Genomic DNA, 18,613 nt, shown 5'->3' with positions numbered 1-18,613 from the left:
CATGCTGCTATGTTTTGTTAGTACCCTCAAGCCTGTATTTCTAGCTCAGGCCTGCTTAATCATGTTTCAGTATGCTAGAAGCACAAACATAATTTTCCATAGCCCGGGCGCCTGAACAGAGCTTGAGTGGTGATGTTAAAGCCCACAGCCAGTTTCAAACACAGAACTCTGTTTTAGATAGTGCTGCTAAACGTGTATACAAGAGGCTCTAATTTCAGGAACACAGAGGGCTGGCATAAAATTTTATGCTGCTGCTAAAGAATGGCTTTTCTGGGAGTTGTCCAGCAGCGATAACAGTTTAACACACACACGGGAATGGAATATGTTTCTTTTTTGAAAGTGAAGTTATCTTCTTTGTTACCAGACACCTCCCACACCTCATTTTGGAAAACTGAATCCTGCTAGTAGCATCTCTGCTTGATCTCTCCTAGAAAAAAAAGACCTGAGAAAAGTACGTGGTGGATGACCAAGGGAAGAGGGACAGTTCAAGGACAACAAGGAGAATATAATTGAACCAACTGTGATACACACCTGTATCTGCACTGCTGCCAAGGAGAGAAACAAATTTCAGCAGGATCTATAATTGATTGTGCAGAAACTATTGAACTTGATTGTAAAATAGTACTTGATTCACAGCTCTAATTTTTTTTTCAGAAGTCAAAGTAGCTTTGCTACCCATCTGGCCACCCTGTTGAGGACTAGCACCAGGGAAGGGAGATGACAGCCCACAGTGAAGCAAGGAATAGGTTGGTAAGGAGGAAGCAAAACAATGTGCCTTGTGTTCAGCATAATGGAACTGGAGAGATTCACCTTAAAAACAACATAAAAGCACCAAGGGGACAGCCTGGTAATGCAAGCTCTAAAACTTTGCCAAGTGTCAACAGGCTCAGCATAGTTAACATTGTTTATTTTGTGAAGGCTTTTGAAATGTCTCCTTTGACATCCCTGTAGGCCAGTTGATGAGGTATGGCCTAGATAAATGGACAGTGAGATGGAGTGAAAGCTGGCTGAGCTGCCAAGCTGAAGGGCTTGACATCAGAGGCATGAAATTCATGTTGAAGCCAGGCACTGGTGCTGTACTCCAGTGGCTGATCCTTGGCCAACACCATTTAACCACTTCATTAGTGAGTTTAATGGCAAGAGAGTGCACCCTCAGCAAGTCTGCTGATGATACAAAATTGGGAGGAGGGTCTGACATACCAGAGGATTGTGCTGTCAATCCAGAGTGACCACAGTAGGCTGGAGAAATGGATGGCTGACAGGAACCTCATGCAGTTTAACAAAGGGAAGTGCAAAGTCCTGTAGCTGGAAAGGAACAACCCACTCACTGAACCAGTACATGCTGGGGACCACCCAGATGGAAAGGAGCTTTTCTCCAGGCCAAAAACAGCCTGGAGATCCTGGTGGACACCAAGTTGAACATGACTGAGCAGTGTGCCCTAACAGCAAGGGTTGTCCAGCAGCATCCTTGTTTAAGGAGGATTGTTACCAGCAGGTCATGGAAGGGGATAAGCTGTGGTGAGATGCATCTGGAGTTTTACATCCAATTCTGGGGTCCCTAATATAAGAGAGAGATGGCCATTTTGGAGTGAGTCCAATGAAAGGCCAGGAAGGCGGTTAACGAAGTGGAGCCACACACAGTGGCTGAGAGCTGGGACCAATTTTCCTAGAGAAGGATCAGGGGATTCTTATCAGTGTGTATAAATACTTGATGGGAAGCAGTAAAAAAGACGGAGCCAGGCTCCTCTCAGAGGTGTGCAGTGACAGGAGGAGAGGCAGTGGACATATCTGAGCAACACATGATATCAGTGGACACAGACTGAAATACAGAAATCTGAACATAAAAAAACCCCCAAAAACAAAACCAAAATTGCTTCACTCTGGTACAGGTTGCCCAGAGAAATTATGGTGTGTCCAGGCTTGGAGATGGTCAAAACCCTACTGGGGACAACCTTGATTAACCTGTTCTAGCTGACCCTGTCAGGCAAAATAAAGGACTAGACTAAATGATCCCAGAGGTTCTGTCCAACCTCCACAATTGTGTGGTAGTATGAAAGGGAAAGAAAGGAATGGAAGGCTCTGTGTGATCAGCAACACCAGACTGACAGTTTATTCATCTCAGTTTCTCACTACAATATAACATTAAATTGCAATTACAATACCTTCAAAACAAGAAGATTTTTGCAAAGGTGAGGTAATAATTGATGTGGGAAATCATTACCACTATCAAGAATGAAGTCAGAATGATCAGAATAGTTAGCATAATACTCAGGTTAGCTATGCTTAACACAATATAAATCAATGCACAATGTCACCAGTTTCACTCTTTTTTTTTTTTCCATCAACAGCGGGAAATACTCATGGCTAAAGAACTACCATATCTTTGCCTGGAATTTGGCTGTTGTGACCTTGAAAAAGTGCTTTGGCTGTATTTTCAAAAGTAGCTCTCAGTTTGCTCCAGTGAATTGACTTTTTTATCAGCTGTAGCTCATTTTCTTCCCTAGTGCAGAAACCTCAGCTGCTGTGAAATGTCATGAGCACAGATTGGCTTAAGCTTTGCAACACAGGGAATTAAGTGTAGTGTTTTTCCATGTGGCTTTTGCAATCACAAAATATTCAGGACTGTGCTGGCACTGAGATATTTTCACCAAATTCTTTAGGAGTTTGTGTTCTTTATAGCCCAGCCGTCATCAGTATTTTCCTTTGACATATTTCAGCAACACTTAATCACAGGCAGCCTTTGTTGTTGTTCACACCACTTAGGCATATACATTTGTACTTGCTCTAGGCATAACCCACGTTTCTGGGCAGTAGCAGGCAGTTACATCTTCTAACTACTAGTGGGACTGCAACACAACTGCATCTCTGAGAGATCCACACAGACACTCAAGAGCTTTTTGGGTCCAGAATATTCCTGGCAATCCACAAAGTCCTGGCTTGAAGCATTATGATTCTTCTCTTGAAGACACCTGGACACTCCCTGAGATTTTGTCTTCCCACATGCACATAGTGACTTCCTTTAGAGTTATTCCACTAGGAATTCTTTTATTAGGAAACTAATTCTTAGATACTGTAATACTGGTCTCTTTGTAGATTCCCACTGTTTCTTTCAGGGTGAGGGTGTAGCACCAGGTTTAATTCTGAGTACCTAAAGGGAAGTACATGTTTATGCATTCGAGTTCCTTCATCTTCAACAATGCTGAACGTCCATGGACACACAGTGAGCTGAACTAAATGGCAACTACTTGAATGTCAATTCAGAGCCTTTCATTATGGCAAACACTTTAACAAATCTTAGCCATCAAGGATACTGAGATATGGGAGTTCCCTATTGTTTTGGGTTTTTTAAATGTAGCTCTATAAATTCTAAGTCATCAGATATTGCAAATGAAAGCCAAAATTCTCCTGTTCATACAAAGGGAGGGTATGTGTTCAGGAACACCCATGGACCCCTCGGCAGCCAAAACTCTGCCACAGCCTCCTCCCTGCCTGTATCAAGCCCTGCCTACCCAGTTTCCAAGGCAACAAGGAGCCTGGCAATGGATGCTCAAGGGAGGCAACAGGGATCCCACAACATTTTCATGTCTGTCTGTGATTTCCCATTGTTTGAGAAAGAATCTCGAGCGTACACATAGGAAAGCTTCTCAAGCACACAAAATGTCTGCCCACGGCTTTAGTCTCAGTCATTTGTAATGGCTGATGTCATGTGTTTCTCAGATATGTCTATCAGAGAATACATGGCTTTTTGAGTCTTTCTGTTGGTACTCAAATGAGCAGGCTCTGTTTGTTACCTTATTGTTTGCCTTCTACCTGGTAACTGTGACATTGCCACTGATGAGGACTGTATGAGGCCACCTTTGGAACATGATGCTTAATCATTTGCAATATGCATTACGATAGAAGAATATTCTGCCAGCAAGAGGATGAAATGATTGTGAAAGTGATTTTAATGCTAGTAATAAAATATCTAAAAGGGAAATCTATTTTTATTTCAATATTACAACTCACTGTAGGCATTTAACTCAATGTATTAAATATAGCAATGCTGAGCATGTTTTTATGAATGAACAAAAGCAGCTTCATTGTAGAGCCCTCTGAACTTTTGTTTATTATACCTGAGGGTCTGTGTGTTTGGCAAAGAACAAAAGAGGAGAGAGGATAAGCATGTGAGAGAAAATCACATTACAGAGCAATTCGGGACACAGTCAATTCTGAAATAACCCATGCAGCTTTAGAGGGGAGAACAGCTTCTCAGTGAATCTAATATTTCTTCCACACCATATGGTTCCTCTTGTGAATTTAGATTATAACCTCTGAGTGTCAGGCATTTCTGTGCATGTGCTTCTACAGGACATAGCAAAGAGAACCCCGCTTCTCTGGCTTCCAAAGTTACCATAATAAACATGATCACATGTCACTAAACAATTCCAAAAAGGGGAAAATGTGGTGATCATCATCAGGCAGCGATTTACTGAGAAGAAAAGCAAAACAATGCAGCCTCTCATTATTTCCTCTTGGCACACCAGATGTGATCGGGTAGCAGCCAGATGGCTCCTGCCCCCATCCAGGCTGCATCTACCTTTTTTAGGTTGCTCAGTAGATCAAACACATCTGATATCCCTACAAACTGGGTCCTCCAGTCAAAAGATGCCTAAGATTCTAGCACCAATAGAAATGAAATGTTGCTATCATGTTTTCCAGGGCAGTTCACTTCCTGCACGTCATCGAGAACAAGGTACAGATAGAGACTTTGATCTGCTAGTTACTGTTTCTTTTGTTCCTTAGCCTCCTTGCTGTCTTGCAATCTGATAGTTACTTGTAACTCAAACTGGCACTGGGCAAACTCTGAACTACATCTTGTGAGGTCTGCTAAGAGAGGCAGTAGTTTGTGGTGGGATTCAGTGTACACAGTTTAAAATTGCCCGGGTTGTCTGCAGGAGAGTTCAGGGTGATGTTGCACTAGGTTTCTGAATCAACCAAATACTTTGTTTTGCTCTCTCCTGCTTCCAGCTTTCCCTCCTTCTTTGCACCTGTTCTCCCTCTGGCACACCACTTAATTGAAGAAAAACGTTCTTCCACCCCCTCAATTTTCTGTCCTTAACTGTGGAGCTAAGGAAAAGGAAAAGACTCGTGAAAAGGTCAGACATGCCCTGAAGCTGGTAGAGGAAATGACACAGAGGTAACACCCGAAGAGGGGCAAGAGGAATAGGACCATCCTTTTTTAGCATCTGAAGGGTACTGAATCAGCCCCACATATGGAAGTGGCAGTTTTCTCAATGCCAATAAAATCTCTAATCCCTGCCTGCTAGGGTGGAGCTGGAAATTTCTTGGCTGAAATATCAAAAAAAAAGAGCCACACAATTAATTTATTAATTATAAGACCAGGAATAGGCTGGATGCAGAGAAGCTGCTGTAAGAAGTCACTGCTTGAATTTCATTAAGTGTTTGTAAAGCTTGTTGTGAGACCATTTGAATTCTGCTTGAAACCTCATTTAATTATTCACTATGGAGACAGGCAGTATCTTTCTATTACATTCATGGAAAATGTGAAAACATTTTTCACTGCAAAACACAGAACCTTTTACTGAATAAGCTACACAGCTTCTGGCAGGGTAGCCACTTCAGCCACTCTGGAGCAAGTGTGGGTTTTTCACATTCTGCTTAAACTGAACTTTTTAATTTTTTTTCCCCAAAGATAGAGGCATTCTTGCCAGAAATCAAAACAAAACAAAAAAAACCAACCAAACAAAAAAACACACCCCAAAAACAAAACAACAACAACAACCAACCAAACAAAAAAACCCCAAACTAAACAATAAAAAAAAAAAAACACAAAAAGATCACAAAAAACCAACAAAAAAACTATGCCTTAAGCTTTCCAAGGAGGCCTAGTGAGAAAAATAACCTGATTATAAAGGATGACATATGGATGAATTGAGACCAGTTGGAAAATCTCTACAGTAGAAGAATCAAATGTTAATAAACAAGAATTTAACAGAATTAACTTGATTTCTTCCCTTACAAGTGGAATTTTGCCTGTAAGGGAAAAATGGCTGGGGAGGAGGGAATGACCTACTCTTAAATTATTTCTTTTTTTACCTAGATACTGTAAATAGATAGCCCTCTTATACACACACTTCAAAAAGACACAATTTTTCTTTCTGGCAGATTCACAAATACAATACTGAAAATAGGAGTGAAGCTAGGAGCAGGGAAACAGTTCATTTCTTGTTAACTTCCCAGGGAGAGGAGTTGTCACCTGCACTGTGTCCTTTGCTGGCAGAATGTCTGGGGATGGGCAGGCTTTCACAGGAAACCCCACATCCTCCCTCTCCTTTGGTTTCCATTGCTCAGAGGACTCCAGCTGGACAACTGTCCAGGAGATTCAGGGCCAAGAAGTGCCTTTTTCCAAAATGCATCATGTCCTGAGGCACTTTTCCTGTTACCAAATGCTTCGATTTTGAATTTTCTTGTAGGCAAGCTAAAGATACGACCCATTTAAATGGGAGTATCTGAGAACAAATAGTCTGCTCTTTCCCATTTTAATAAATAACAAACAGACCAGGACAGGTGATTGTTGAAGTATCAAAAGGCAGCTGTTTAGTATGATTGGATTTTAGATTGGAGGTGAAAAATTCTCAAGAAGTTTTTTTTCCTTTTTATGCCTCATGCAAAATCAATTCCTTCTCTGTAGAGATTTATTTTCAGCTGAAGAAAAGGGAAAAAAAATAACCTTATTCAGATTACCCCAGGCACATGTAAAGCATCAAAAGTTCCACAAGCTTTGTTCTGTGGAAATGTAGAAGCAGCTAAAAAAACAAATGGAAAGATGGAGAACGGGACTATTTGTAAGCAAAAAACAGTGCCTTCACTACAATGAACAGGCTTGGAGGAATAATGGAAGGAATAATATTACTTATAACTCCTGGGCAGGCTACTATTTCTGAAACATATTTGTTCATTCTGCTTTGATGTGGAGAGGAAAAGCAGAATAGTATCCTTTGGGAGAAAAGTTGTGTATCAAATAATAGGGGATAGGCACATGATTTCTCCAGAGAAGATTTTACCTCCTCATAGCTACTATAGCAAAGTAAAATATTAGGATTCATTAAACAGAAAGCAGCAGTTAAAGCACCTCCCACTGTGAGGCAGAATCTAATATAGATTAACAGCCCCTCTTTAAAAAAAATAGCAATAAAACAATTAGATGTGGGGGGTTGGGTTTGGGTTCTTTTGGGTGGGAGAGAGGGGGGTATTTGGAAAGTGATTTCAGTGCAACAACCATGTAACCTGCCCTACTGAAAGGCACTGCTGGGTTTCATCCTGATCTTACACATAACTTGGCTATGGGGATTACAGGGAGAGCAAAGGACAAAGGAAACAAAAGGAGAACTCCAACAGTACTCCCTGCATTAGAAAGAGACCCCAGCTTTTTCAAGTGAGGCAAGAAAACTTGTCCCTCTTGCACCACTTTGCCAGAGTCACTCCAGGCACCAGAGCTGTGCTTTGCAGTAGTGCATGGCAGCACCATCCCATAAGGACTCTGTCAGTCCATCACACTTTCTTTAAGCTCATAGAACTTGCATATCTAGAAAAACCTACTAGCACCACACACTTTTGAGCTATGTAGCACATGATATCATCATCCATGAGCAAATTTCCCTGCACAGATTAGAGGTTTGCCTTGTTTTTGTACAGAATTCACTGGAGAGAGAACCCAAACATCTGGATTATCTTCTTTCTTCAGGTTTTAAATCCTATTGCTACTTTGGTTTATTCTGTTCATCACCTCATACCTTCTGGAAGGATACAACTGTCAACAGAATGGGCCTCTGGTTTGATTTTTAGACTAACATGTCATGCCATTTTATACTTAATGCAACCCAATTTTTGATTTCTATTGTCACTTCATGTACCTTGGGAAGAGGAGAATCATCATTGCTCCCACTTCAAAAACTGGAAAACATCTGTCAGAAAACAGATGTAAGCTTACAATCCTATTACAAGTTTTGAAATATCAGACCACATACTGGATTATATTTCCACAACAGTGTTGCTGCAAAGGTTTAGACTGAGGTTTGAGAAATAACCAGGGAAGGGAAATTAGGAGAGAGGGCGTCCCAGTGCTACCATGACTCCTGCCATTTCTATTCAAATTAAATCTGCATGCTGCCTTGTTTTAACAGCCTTATTTATCTTTACCCTCTTGCACTTAACAACAGTCAAGCACTGATTGTTTGCCTTGGTCAAGACACTCTACTAACATGCTTAAAAATTCCACACATTTAACAGAGGGAATTAAAAAAAAAAAGAAAGATTGTTCCCATCCCCAAAACCATCAGCTCTAATTGTCAACAGAGGAGAATGCTTCCCTTCAGGCCACAACTGATCTATTGAAATGAGAATAGATTACTTTATACTATTAACTTATATCTCAACACAGATCAGTCATTATAAGTGGCTTAATCTGCAGACCACTAAATTTGTATTATTGATCCCCATTTCTTCCAAACAGGGTGCCGCATGCAAGACCTTTAGCCCTAAATATTCATTACATGAACAAATACAAATCTTCACCCAGGAGAGGTTAAGGCAGTCTGATAACCTCATCTGAAATCCTTCCAGTGGTTCTGCTTTCTTTGTGAAACAGAAATGCTGCAACCACAAAGACCTGTGAAGACACCTCTTTGTTGTTTTGCATATAGCAGTCAGCTCCAGTTTTTATAATGAAAGGTCTCCTGGGCAATAAATACAGCTAAAGATCAAAGATAGACAAAATAAGTACTGCAGTCCCAGGCCCAGAATGAGACTCAACCTCCCTTATATCTGACTTACTATTCCTACCAGGCTTTGAACCCTTCCCTTCAAATCTTCCAGTATCCCCTTTTTCTATATTTCTCAACTCCCACTGAAATGATGGCTCAATCTTTAATTTTTAATGGTTATGATGGGCAAATAAGACATGTAGAATTTATGAAAGGACATGTTTCTTTTTAGAGTATTTCTATTTCTGGACTTTCTTCCTCTAGAAGAAAAAAAAAAAAAAAGAAAAAAGCCAGACTAGAAACAACAGGCAAGCAGGCAAGCAATGTAGGATGGTGTCCTACTTTCTAGTAAGGGAGCTGTAGTGAAATGTGTCACTTGGGTAGCTATATTTAAGGATTAGCTAGAGACAGAGTGTAATTACACTAAGAATTAGATGCTAGACATGTTGAATACTAGTGAAAACTGCTACAGTGTCACAGCTGAAAGGAAGATCTTTACTATCAAAGACCAAAGTCTTCTCTTTTAGTGAAACTGTTTAGATTCATTTGCTGACTCAAAGCTATATGATCAACAGTTTCAAGTGCAACCCAGCTAGGTAATTTCAAGGCAAGGTTACTGTGGCAACCAGATACAGTGTTATTTCCCCAAAGGGCCTGAGGCAGCATGTATTAACTCATGTTAACTGAGTATTAACTCAGTTACTAAAAACAATCTCAATTTGTCTAATATTTAATCCTAGAACGGCTCAAGTGTTAAGAAATACAAGTATGTTGTAGGTATACATGGCTGTATTTGTTTACTGACAGTCCAGGCAGTTTAAAAGCTTCTCACTCTGTACACCAGAAACCAAACCTACAGATGAGAGAAAAGCTTTAGCAAGTGCCTGTTGTCCTGCACACACCAGCGTGGCCAGGCCCATCAGCAAAGAACAGCGTACATTCAGAGCAGTGTCCACAGGCAGAGGACTCAAAACAGGCAAGATATTAGTTATGCACAGCAGCTCCCTTTTCATTCTTTATTCCAGTAATGCCTTGCAAGCATTTCAGCAAAGGATCACAATAGAGGCTGCACACATGTGAATACCAGCTCTTTCAGAGCAGTAAGGACTGCAGTAATTGTAGCATTGGTAGCAGTTCTCTTAGCAACACATTTTCTAGCGCAGGGCCACTCCCCTAAGCGGTGTTTGAATGAACTAAGGACTAAGCTTACATACTGGGCAACTGCTTAACTCCACGAGGGATTTCACTCTGGCTCTGTGGGAGGATTAGGATCTATGAAACTTTGCTAACTGCTGTTAAGAACGCTGTAGATTCATTCAGGGTTCTTGCATCCTGTAAGAACATAGGAACATCAATCCCCCCTCCCTCCCTGTAAAGAAATGACACTTACCTTTGCAAAGATGCACAGCAGGGTGCAGCTGCACTGTTCTCCCCTGCCTGGGTAGAGGTTCATCTCCTGCTGCAGGGACCAGGAGCAAACAATTGCCCTGTGAACATGTAACTCGGACACAGCTGTTGTCAGGGGATCTACAGGTGACTAAGATTGCATGGTAGGCTCTGGTACCATATGGTACCTTCGAGCCTAGAAATCTGTCCAGCATCTCCTGTCTCCTAAAGGGAATTGATTTGCCCTGTAGAATCAATCCCTTTACAGTTAAGGGCAGGTTAGTGGCTATTTTTGGGAAACACAAATTTTATTCTTGAAGAGAAAAAGCCTGGGTTTTTACTTGAGGTCTCAAGTTGCCTGCTAGTACAAACTTATGCTTCTCTGCATAGAACTTTTGTATTTAGAGAGGAAAGTTGACAGGAAGATAAGTGAGCTCAGCATCAAATCAAATCCCAATCAGCCACCCATATGCTTGTAGTATACTCCCTGAAACAAGTTAAATAAGCTGCTGAATGGCAGTAGGGAAGCCTGCAGCTATCCTGTCAAATCAGTTTTGACAGACTGCAATGTGGAATTCAATACCTTCTCTCTGACCTCTCTACCATGTATGTCCATAAAGAGGAATTACACAATTCAAGTGCAGCAACTTGTTTTTATCAGATAAAGCAGCTTTTGCCTCAGCAATTAGCCACACTGTTAAACACAGGAGTTTCTATAAAGTACCTGGCATCTTTAGCTGAGCTACTACAGTTTGCATGTGCTGCTAAATTCACAGCCTGAGAATTATTGTTTTATTGAGCTTAACCTTGTACTGAGGTTCAGGAATAAACTGAGAAGTGAAGCTACAGAAAACTACACAAGAATTACTTGCTTAATTTAGAGAGAAATAAAGTAGAGGAGACAGTTTAGGACACAAAAAGCCTTTATGTTTGAGAAGTTAACCATTTCAACAGAAGACTCTGAAGTATTTTGCAACTACTGTTACATTGGACAGTCAAGGATACAAAACTGCTGACAGAAGCAACAGTGGAGAGCACCAAATTAAAAAATGCATGCTTCAGCACAACTGCACAGATTCCTTCTCTCAATGAATACTTGCCTGCTCAGACTATACTTAACTCCTACCCATCTCAACTTCATGCCTCATCCTCCTCTCCTTCCTCTTCAAACTCGCCCTGCTCATCAGCAGTGGCATCCTGGTATTGCTGGTATTCGGAGACCAGGTCGTTCATGTTGCTCTCGGCCTCCGTGAACTCCATTTCATCCATGCCCTCGCCGGTGTACCAGTGCAAGAAGGCCTTGCGGCGGAACATGGCCGTGAACTGCTCCGAGATCCTCTTGAAGAGCTCCTGGATGGCCGTGCTGTTGCCGATGAAGGTGGCCGACATCTTGAGGCCGCGCGGGGGGATGTCGCAGACGGCCGTCTTGACGTTGTTGGGGATCCACTCCACAAAGTAGCTGCTGTTCTTGTTCTGCACGTTGAGCATCTGCTCGTCCACCTCCTTCATGGACATGCGGCCCCGGAAGATGGCGGCCACCGTCAGGTAGCGGCCATGGCGGGGGTCGCAGGCGGCCATCATGTTCTTGGAGTCGAACATCTGCTGCGTCAGCTCGGGCACCGTCAGGGCGCGGTACTGCTGGCTGCCGCGGCTGGTCAGCGGGGCGAAGCCCGGCATGAAGAAGTGCAGCCGCGGGAAAGGCACCATGTTGACGGCCAGCTTGCGCAGGTCGGCGTTCAGCTGGCCGGGGAAGCGAAGGCAGGTGGTCACGCCGCTCATGGTGGCCGACACCAGGTGGTTGAGGTCCCCGTAGGTGGGAGTGGTCAGCTTCAGGGTGCGGAAGCAAATGTCATAGAGGGCCTCGTTGTCGATGCAGTAGGTCTCGTCCGTGTTCTCCACCAGCTGGTGCACGGAGAGGGTGGCGTTGTAGGGCTCCACCACCGTGTCCGACACCTTGGGCGAGGGCATCACGCTGAAGGTGTTCATGATGCGGTCGGGGTACTCCTCGCGGATCTTGCTGATCAGGAGGGTGCCCATGCCGGAGCCCGTGCCTCCGCCCAGCGAGTGGGTCAGCTGGAAGCCCTGGAGGCAGTCGCAGCTCTCCGACTCCTTCCTCACCACGTCCAGCACAGAGTCCACTAGCTCGGCGCCTTCCGTGTAGTGCCCCTTGGCCCAGTTGTTGCCAGCCCCGCTCTGACCTGCGGGGCAGACCACAAGCCACGTGCCACATCAGCGCCCCAGGGACAGACACAGGTGATGCCACTGCCCCTTCCCTCTGGGCCCCTCCCCTCTCTGCTATGGGGATTCAGGCTCCCCAGGTCCCTTCCATACTCCCTCCAAGCCTTTTCTGTGTGTGGAGTTCCAGGAACTCCTCCACAGTGCCACAGTCACTCACCAAAGACAAAGTTGTCGGGACGGAAGATCTGTCCAAAGGGGCCGGAGCGCACGGAGTCCATGGTGCCGGGTTCCAGGTCCACGAGGATGGCACGGGGGACATACTTGTTACCTGTGGGGGGAGCCGGCAGCAGCAGCGTTACAGCCCCGCAGCAGGCAGCCGGTGTCACAGGAGCCCTGCTGTGCTCCCTTCCGCTTCCCCACAATTTGCTGCTGAGGGCATGGAGGGTGTGGGAATTTGCAAAAATCCAGGGATAGGAAAACAAAGCAGCCATTTAAGCTATGCTGGGGCGTCACCCATTGCGGGGAGGGCTGGGGGACCCCTGCCTGCACACCCTATTCCCCCTCCCCCGGGAAGGCCATTACAGAGGGGCATTACCGGTGGCTTCATTGTAGTAGACGTTGATCCTCTCCAGCTGCAGGTCGCTGTCCCCGTGGTAGCTGCCCGTAGGATCAATGCCGTGCTCATCGCTGATGACCTCCCAGAACTGAGGGGACAGACGGGTGGTCAGTGCCGCCACGCCCCTCTCTCGCCCCCCGGCCAAATCCCCGCCACGTGGCGCGCAGGGATTCGCCACGCGTGGGTGCGGCCCCCCGGCCAGACCGAGCCGCTACCGCGCCCTGCACACCCCCCACCGACGGGAGGGGTGTGGCACCGCCCCGCCGCCCCTTCCCCCGCCCGCCCGGGACCCCTGCAGCCCGCGAGGGGCTGATGGACAGCAGCTGATGCCCCCGCCCTGCCCTTCTTCCCCAAGGCGTGCCGCACCCACGGCGCGGATGCCCTACCGCGCCTCCCCCTGTGGTGAAATGGCCGGGAACCGTCCCGCGTGGACCCTCGCAGGGACGGGCGAGCCCGATAGTGCTCCGTAGCGTGAAGTAGCCGCCCCGCCCTTTCGGTAGCGTTATCCCCGGGACACGCGGAGCCCGGCTGAGCGGGCACCGCCCCACGCGCGGAATCCCGGGCGGACGAGCGGGTGGCCGGTCCGTACCTTGGCGCCAATCTGGTTGCCGCACTGCCCGGCTTGGATGTGCACGATCTCACGCATGGTGCCGGTGTCTGAGGGTGCCGCCCCGCTACTCCTGCCGCCTTCACCGCCTGCTCCGCCCGCTCCTGCACTCGCCGCTGCGGCGGCCGCGCCCCTCGCCGTCCCTTAAATCGGGCGCCGCGCCCCGCCCCGCCGGTGACGTCATGCGGGAACGGCGCGGAGCCAATGAGCGCGCGGGGGCGGGGCGGGCCAGGGCATTGTGTCCCGCTCGGGGGGCGTGGCCAGGCTCGGGGGGCGCGGCCGGGGCGTGGCCGGCGGGAGCGGTCGGGGCGCGCCGCTACCGCCCCGCTCCGGTGCTGACAGCGGGGACAAAGGCGCCGAGCGCCGCGATGGGGCGGCCAAGCCGGGCCAGGCCGCCCACGTGTGAACCGCGGAACCTCCCTGCGGCCGCCGTCCCACCCTTCGCCCTCCCGCGGCCGCCGCCGCCGCAGCCTTTTGTTCCCCGTGAAGCGCAGCCTTCCCTGCCGCAGCAGCGGGCGTTGCCGTCGGGGGGGAACCCCGCGGCTGCCCCCGCCCCCCCGCCAGTGTCTCCGTTCACACGGTGCTAGCGGAAGACTCCCTCCCCCGTGGAGGCACCGTGCGCCCGCCGGCATCACCAGGCGCCCGTGGTTGCCGCCCGTGTGCCCGCACAAGCCCGCACCGGCGATCAGGAGCCCCGCGCCCTGACCCGGTTTATCCACCCTCGGCACTACGCGGGTGGGCTTCCCTCCAGCACGGGCTGTGCGCTGATGCTGTCCGCCAGCCCTGCCTGCCCTCGAGCGTTCCCCGCCTGCCTCGCCTCGGTGCCCAGCTCGGCTTCTCTTTCTATGCCTAAAAAGGTCGGATTTGGTCCGAAGCTGAGCCAGGAGCCGCTCTCCAGCCAAGGGCGCTGCTCCGCGCTGTGCCCCGTCCGGCCGCAGCCACCAGCGACCCGCCAGCAGACAGACAATGGCGCGGGGGCTGCTGCACAGGGCCGGGGGCTGGAGGGGGGAGGTTCCCTCAGCTCTGCAGCAAGCGGCTCCCGCTCCTCGTCGCTTCGTTGCGGATATACAGATGCTGAGGGATGAAGAAAGGAAGGGCGGGGGGGAGCAGGAGAGGGTTGAACATGTGGTCCCCGGAGATGATTTCTTGTCCCTCACTTTATTTTTGAGCAGCCCCGTGCGTCACCGCGGGCATTACAGAGGTGGCGGGACGGGGGCCGTGGCAGCGGGCAGGGCACGGCACTTGCCCGCGCCGCCGGAGGAGGAGGAGGTCGCAGGGAGGAAGAGCAGGGGCAGGGCGGCACGGCTCGCGCCGTGCCCTGTGCCCTTCGGGACGGTCAGCCCGGCGTGTCCGCTCCTTCTCGGCATCGCCTGATTCTCACCACGGTCTCGGTGTGCGTGTGCAGCGGAGGGAGGGCGCGGCTCCCTCGGGAGGCTGCTCCGAGCCACCGATAGCCCGGCAGGCTCCCCGTAGCCAGCGCCAGGCGGGACTCCACTAAACCCCCTTTTAGTGACCCACTAGATGAGGCTACTTCGTCTATTCTACACTTCAGTTACTCTAGACGTGCAAATTAAAGCACATCACCATTTTCAACCCATATTTCTTCGATATATTTCTTCTTCTTTCCCCCTCCTTTGTTCTACACACGTGCCGATGTCCCTAATCTCTCTAACCTGGTTTATGCAGATCGATAACCTTGCATATGGATTACTCCAGATCTGATTTTACCTTCTTCCAAGGCAATCTTCAGCACAACCCGGTTTCCTCTGATTGATATGCCAACGCATCCACACCTTTCTTTTGTTTGCCTTATGGTGAGAAGGCATCCCATTTCCAAAAGGCGTGCTAGAAAATACAGCCTCATGTTTGTTTCTTCAGTAGTGATTTTGAGAAAAATTAATCTGATCATTTGCAGTCCCTGTGAAATCTGTTTTTACTGGCCCAAGCCAGGAACAATTTAATTATTTGGTTGACTACACTTCACAAACAATGTGTAGCTGTAATTCCAAGCGACCGTTTTTTTTGTGGCATGCTAACTGCATAATCAACATCCCCATCTATAATTATTTGTTCAAGAATAGCTTGCAGATTAGCAGCTCCAGGGGACCACTGACCGCTCCAGGTAATGATTCAAATTAATGCCAGCCTTTCCCATGGCTGCGGGTGTGCTCCTGAAAACCCTGTCACAGCAGAGCTGGTGCAAAATACAGGTACTCTGACTCTTTGATACTATTATTTCCAAGTATCCTGCCTGTTGTACACTGCAGATTAGTTTTTTACGAGGAGAATAACAGACATTTCGGTGTGAAGGGGAGTAGCTGATTTTACACATCCTCCATACCTACGCTAAGCTCATTCCTAACAGCTTGAGGCTTCAAAGGAAGCCATTTTAAAATCCAATTCAAGGAAAACAGATTATTAACAGTGGAGGAAAGAAACCCACCCCAATAGCTTTGCCTTAAAATAAACTAATACACCTCTTCGAAGCAGGGGGGGTTCAAGTATATCTACTGTATAGAACTTGTTGAGACTGTAAGAAAAATAGGTGAAATGTTTATTTTTAAAATAAATAGCTGCTTTTCAGAGGGATGAGAGAAGAAACCCAAGTCAGCTTTTCTGCAGCCCCTAGACCAGACTCCTTAGAGGTGAGTGCAGCCGTTCAAGTCACTTCGGGAGACTTCAGACAAAGTCCTTTTTAATTCTAAGGTGAATGTTTGGGACTGAGGGTTCCTCGAAGGTTCGGCACAGCTCGTTGTGAATGACTTGCAGGGAAACGAAGTGTTCAGCTGTTGGCTGCCCGTGCCTCTCTCCCCCCTCTCTGGCTCTGCCTCACACTGCTGTGTCTGTCAGCACAGCCCCTGCCCCAGCGCCGGGGCCGGCCCTGGCTGGGCTCCTCCATCCCCATATCCCTGGCAACCGCCCCCCCGCCCGGCAAGGAAAAAAAAAGGAACAACAAAAAGAGAGCCTGCAACATTTTCACTCGCCAGGCTGATTTCCCAGGGTGTAAAAGCACTGTGGGTAGGGGACTGCGGGAACGGCGGGAACGGCGGCAGGGCGGATGAAATGTCAGCTTGCAAGGTTGTTCACAGTCGTTCTCGATATTAGAGAGGAGGAATAAGACAATCTCAGTCAAGAGTTCTTGTAATGAAACGCAGAAGATCAACCCAGTTTTATCTAATATGTGCTCTCCACATAGCTCCCTTTTGTGGTTCCCATCCTCCCACTACAAGGTTGGGTGTGATCACCGTCAGAGCCTCTGTCTTATGCTATTGAAGGGGGCACGGATTAAAGAAAGTCCTGGTTTCCTTGCTAGATGCAGAAGGTTGCAAAAGCCAGCTAACAAAAGCCCAAGAGAAAGACTTAGTAATTTTAATTTATAATAGAAAATATGTGCTTTTGTGGGATGTGCTGCAGCATAGATTGTGGATCATTAGAACGTTTTTTCTAAAAAGAAACTTGGACCTGTCCCATGGCTCAGCATCACATTTCATGGAGATCCCACTCCTTGTCTGTGGCTGCTCTCAGAAGGATGGAAATTCCTTACAGACCTTGAAGTTATGCCCAAACCACTAAGAGAAGCACCTAGACCTTCTGTATATTGAGGGAAAGGATGCTGTATTATACAAAAATTAGAAGTTTGGACTCTCATGAGTTGAGGTCTTAGACCATAGACCAAGCTGGACATCTAGAGTGGCTCATTAGGTCATTTAGGGCAAACCAATATTTTGCTCCTTGGTGTGAATCATTGTAACTCAGCAGAGGGTCAGTGAGGGGTGGGCTGGGAGGACACTGCTTACATTTGAGAGGAACTCAGGGTGGTGCAGGTGGAGAAGGAACATTTTGCAAACAAAATTTTGTTGAGTATCTCCGTTTCCATGTGTCTTCATGGTTTTGCAGACAAGTTGCAGGCTGTGTCAGTGGCTGGAGCCACCTGTGCCAGCTTCTGGGAAAGGACAAGGCTGGTAGTAGCCACAGCTCTGTGCTGTGACCCTCATTACCCATGCTCCCAACAAAACCCCTGGCTGTAACATAGCTCAGCTGCACTGCCTGGACCCAAACTCCTGAGAAAATTGCTAAGCTGTGGGAAAGTCAGCAGCACAGCCCCCTGCCTAACAAGAAAAGGTACAAATGCAGGCAGAGAGAAGATTATAAGAACATGATCATCAGTGGCTGAAGGACAGGGTAGAATCAACACCAGCATGGAAAGCTGAGAGGCTCTAAAGGAAGAAAGCAGAGAGGCAGCAGAAAACTGCAATGCATCAACACTGAGGGGTGCGTTCATGGGAGCAGCAAAGTCCAGCCCTCTTCCTTCTGCCTGCAGCTGCCTGGCCAGCACACCAGAGTCCGTTTCTGCCCATCAGTGCTTTGCTTAAACCCCACAGCTCATCAAGGCCAAGCTGCCTTCAGACCTCAGTACCCAGGGTTAATGCCAATGTGTCCCAATGAGACGTGCACAGGGAGATCCAGGACTGGAGAGTGAGGGGTGGTTACACTGTCAGCAGTGGCCCCACACCATCCTGTCTGCTGGGTGGGCTCTGATCACCCAACAAGCCCAGTGAGTGAGGTCTGGGCTGTATTCACAGCCCTCATGTCCCCCCAGGGGAGCAGGGTCACCCCCACAGTGCTGCCAGGCTTGCCAGCAGGGCCCAGGGCCAGGGCAGCTGCCCCATAGCCCCTGCCAGTGCTGCCCATCCTGGCCCATCCCTGGCCTCATCCCTGCTGAGGCCAGGAACTTCTGGTGCATCTTCCCCACAATGGGCTTCAGCCAGACTGCAAGATAATTTTTTTTCTCTATCACTGCTGCTACAAGTCATTGTTCCTAGCAAATAGTTAAAACTCTGTGACTGTTTAATTTTTTTCTGAGAGCACCTGTGTGCTCACCAATTCCTCTTTATTACAGAACGTAAGGATTCCTTTCACAAAACAAAAGCTGGAGCAAGGCTGTCAGCCAGAACCCCACTCAGTACTCTCAGAAAGGAAACCCCCCAGCCTCAGCTTAAGGACTCTCACTGCAGCACTTTGTCAGCAAAAATTACAGCAGTAAGAAGCCCCAGAGGAGGC

General features: G+C 47.7%; 1 protein-coding gene across 1 annotated transcript; it reads right to left on the bottom strand.

The window, feature by feature from the left end:
* Positions 1-11,056: 11,056 nt before the first annotated feature.
* On the bottom strand, positions 11,057-13,693 carry LOC129131326 (tubulin beta-2 chain). The gene is made up of 4 exons (XM_054650286.2): positions 13,535-13,693; positions 12,925-13,033; positions 12,547-12,657; positions 11,057-12,349 (listed from the first exon to the last, which is right to left on the bottom strand). Exons 1-4 carry the CDS (start codon positions 13,589-13,591, stop codon positions 11,289-11,291), a joined length of 1,338 nt encoding a protein of 445 aa, XP_054506261.1. The 5' UTR covers positions 13,592-13,693; the 3' UTR covers positions 11,057-11,288.
* Positions 13,694-18,613: the final 4,920 nt, after the last annotated feature.

This window comes from Agelaius phoeniceus, chromosome 1 (assembly GCF_051311805.1).
Source record: "Agelaius phoeniceus isolate bAgePho1 chromosome 1, bAgePho1.hap1, whole genome shotgun sequence".
Lineage (NCBI taxonomy): Eukaryota > Metazoa > Chordata > Aves > Passeriformes > Icteridae > Agelaius > Agelaius phoeniceus.
Note: the sequence above shows the minus strand (reverse complement) of the source record. Positions and strands in the feature narration are given on the sequence as shown.

Bases quoted from the DNA above. Each gene is read 5' to 3' on its own strand.
- LOC129131326 (XM_054650286.2), bottom strand. From the start codon at position 13,591: ATGCGTGAGATCGTGCACATCCAAGCCGGGCAGTGCGGCAACCAGATT. The intron at 13,034-13,534 runs GTACGGACCGGC...CTGTCCCCTCAG, and splicing joins GCAACCAGATTGGCGCCAAG to TTCTGGGAGGTCATCAGCGA. The intron at 12,658-12,924 runs GTAATGCCCCTC...CTCCCCCCACAG, and splicing joins CTACTACAATGAAGCCACCG to GTAACAAGTATGTCCCCCGT.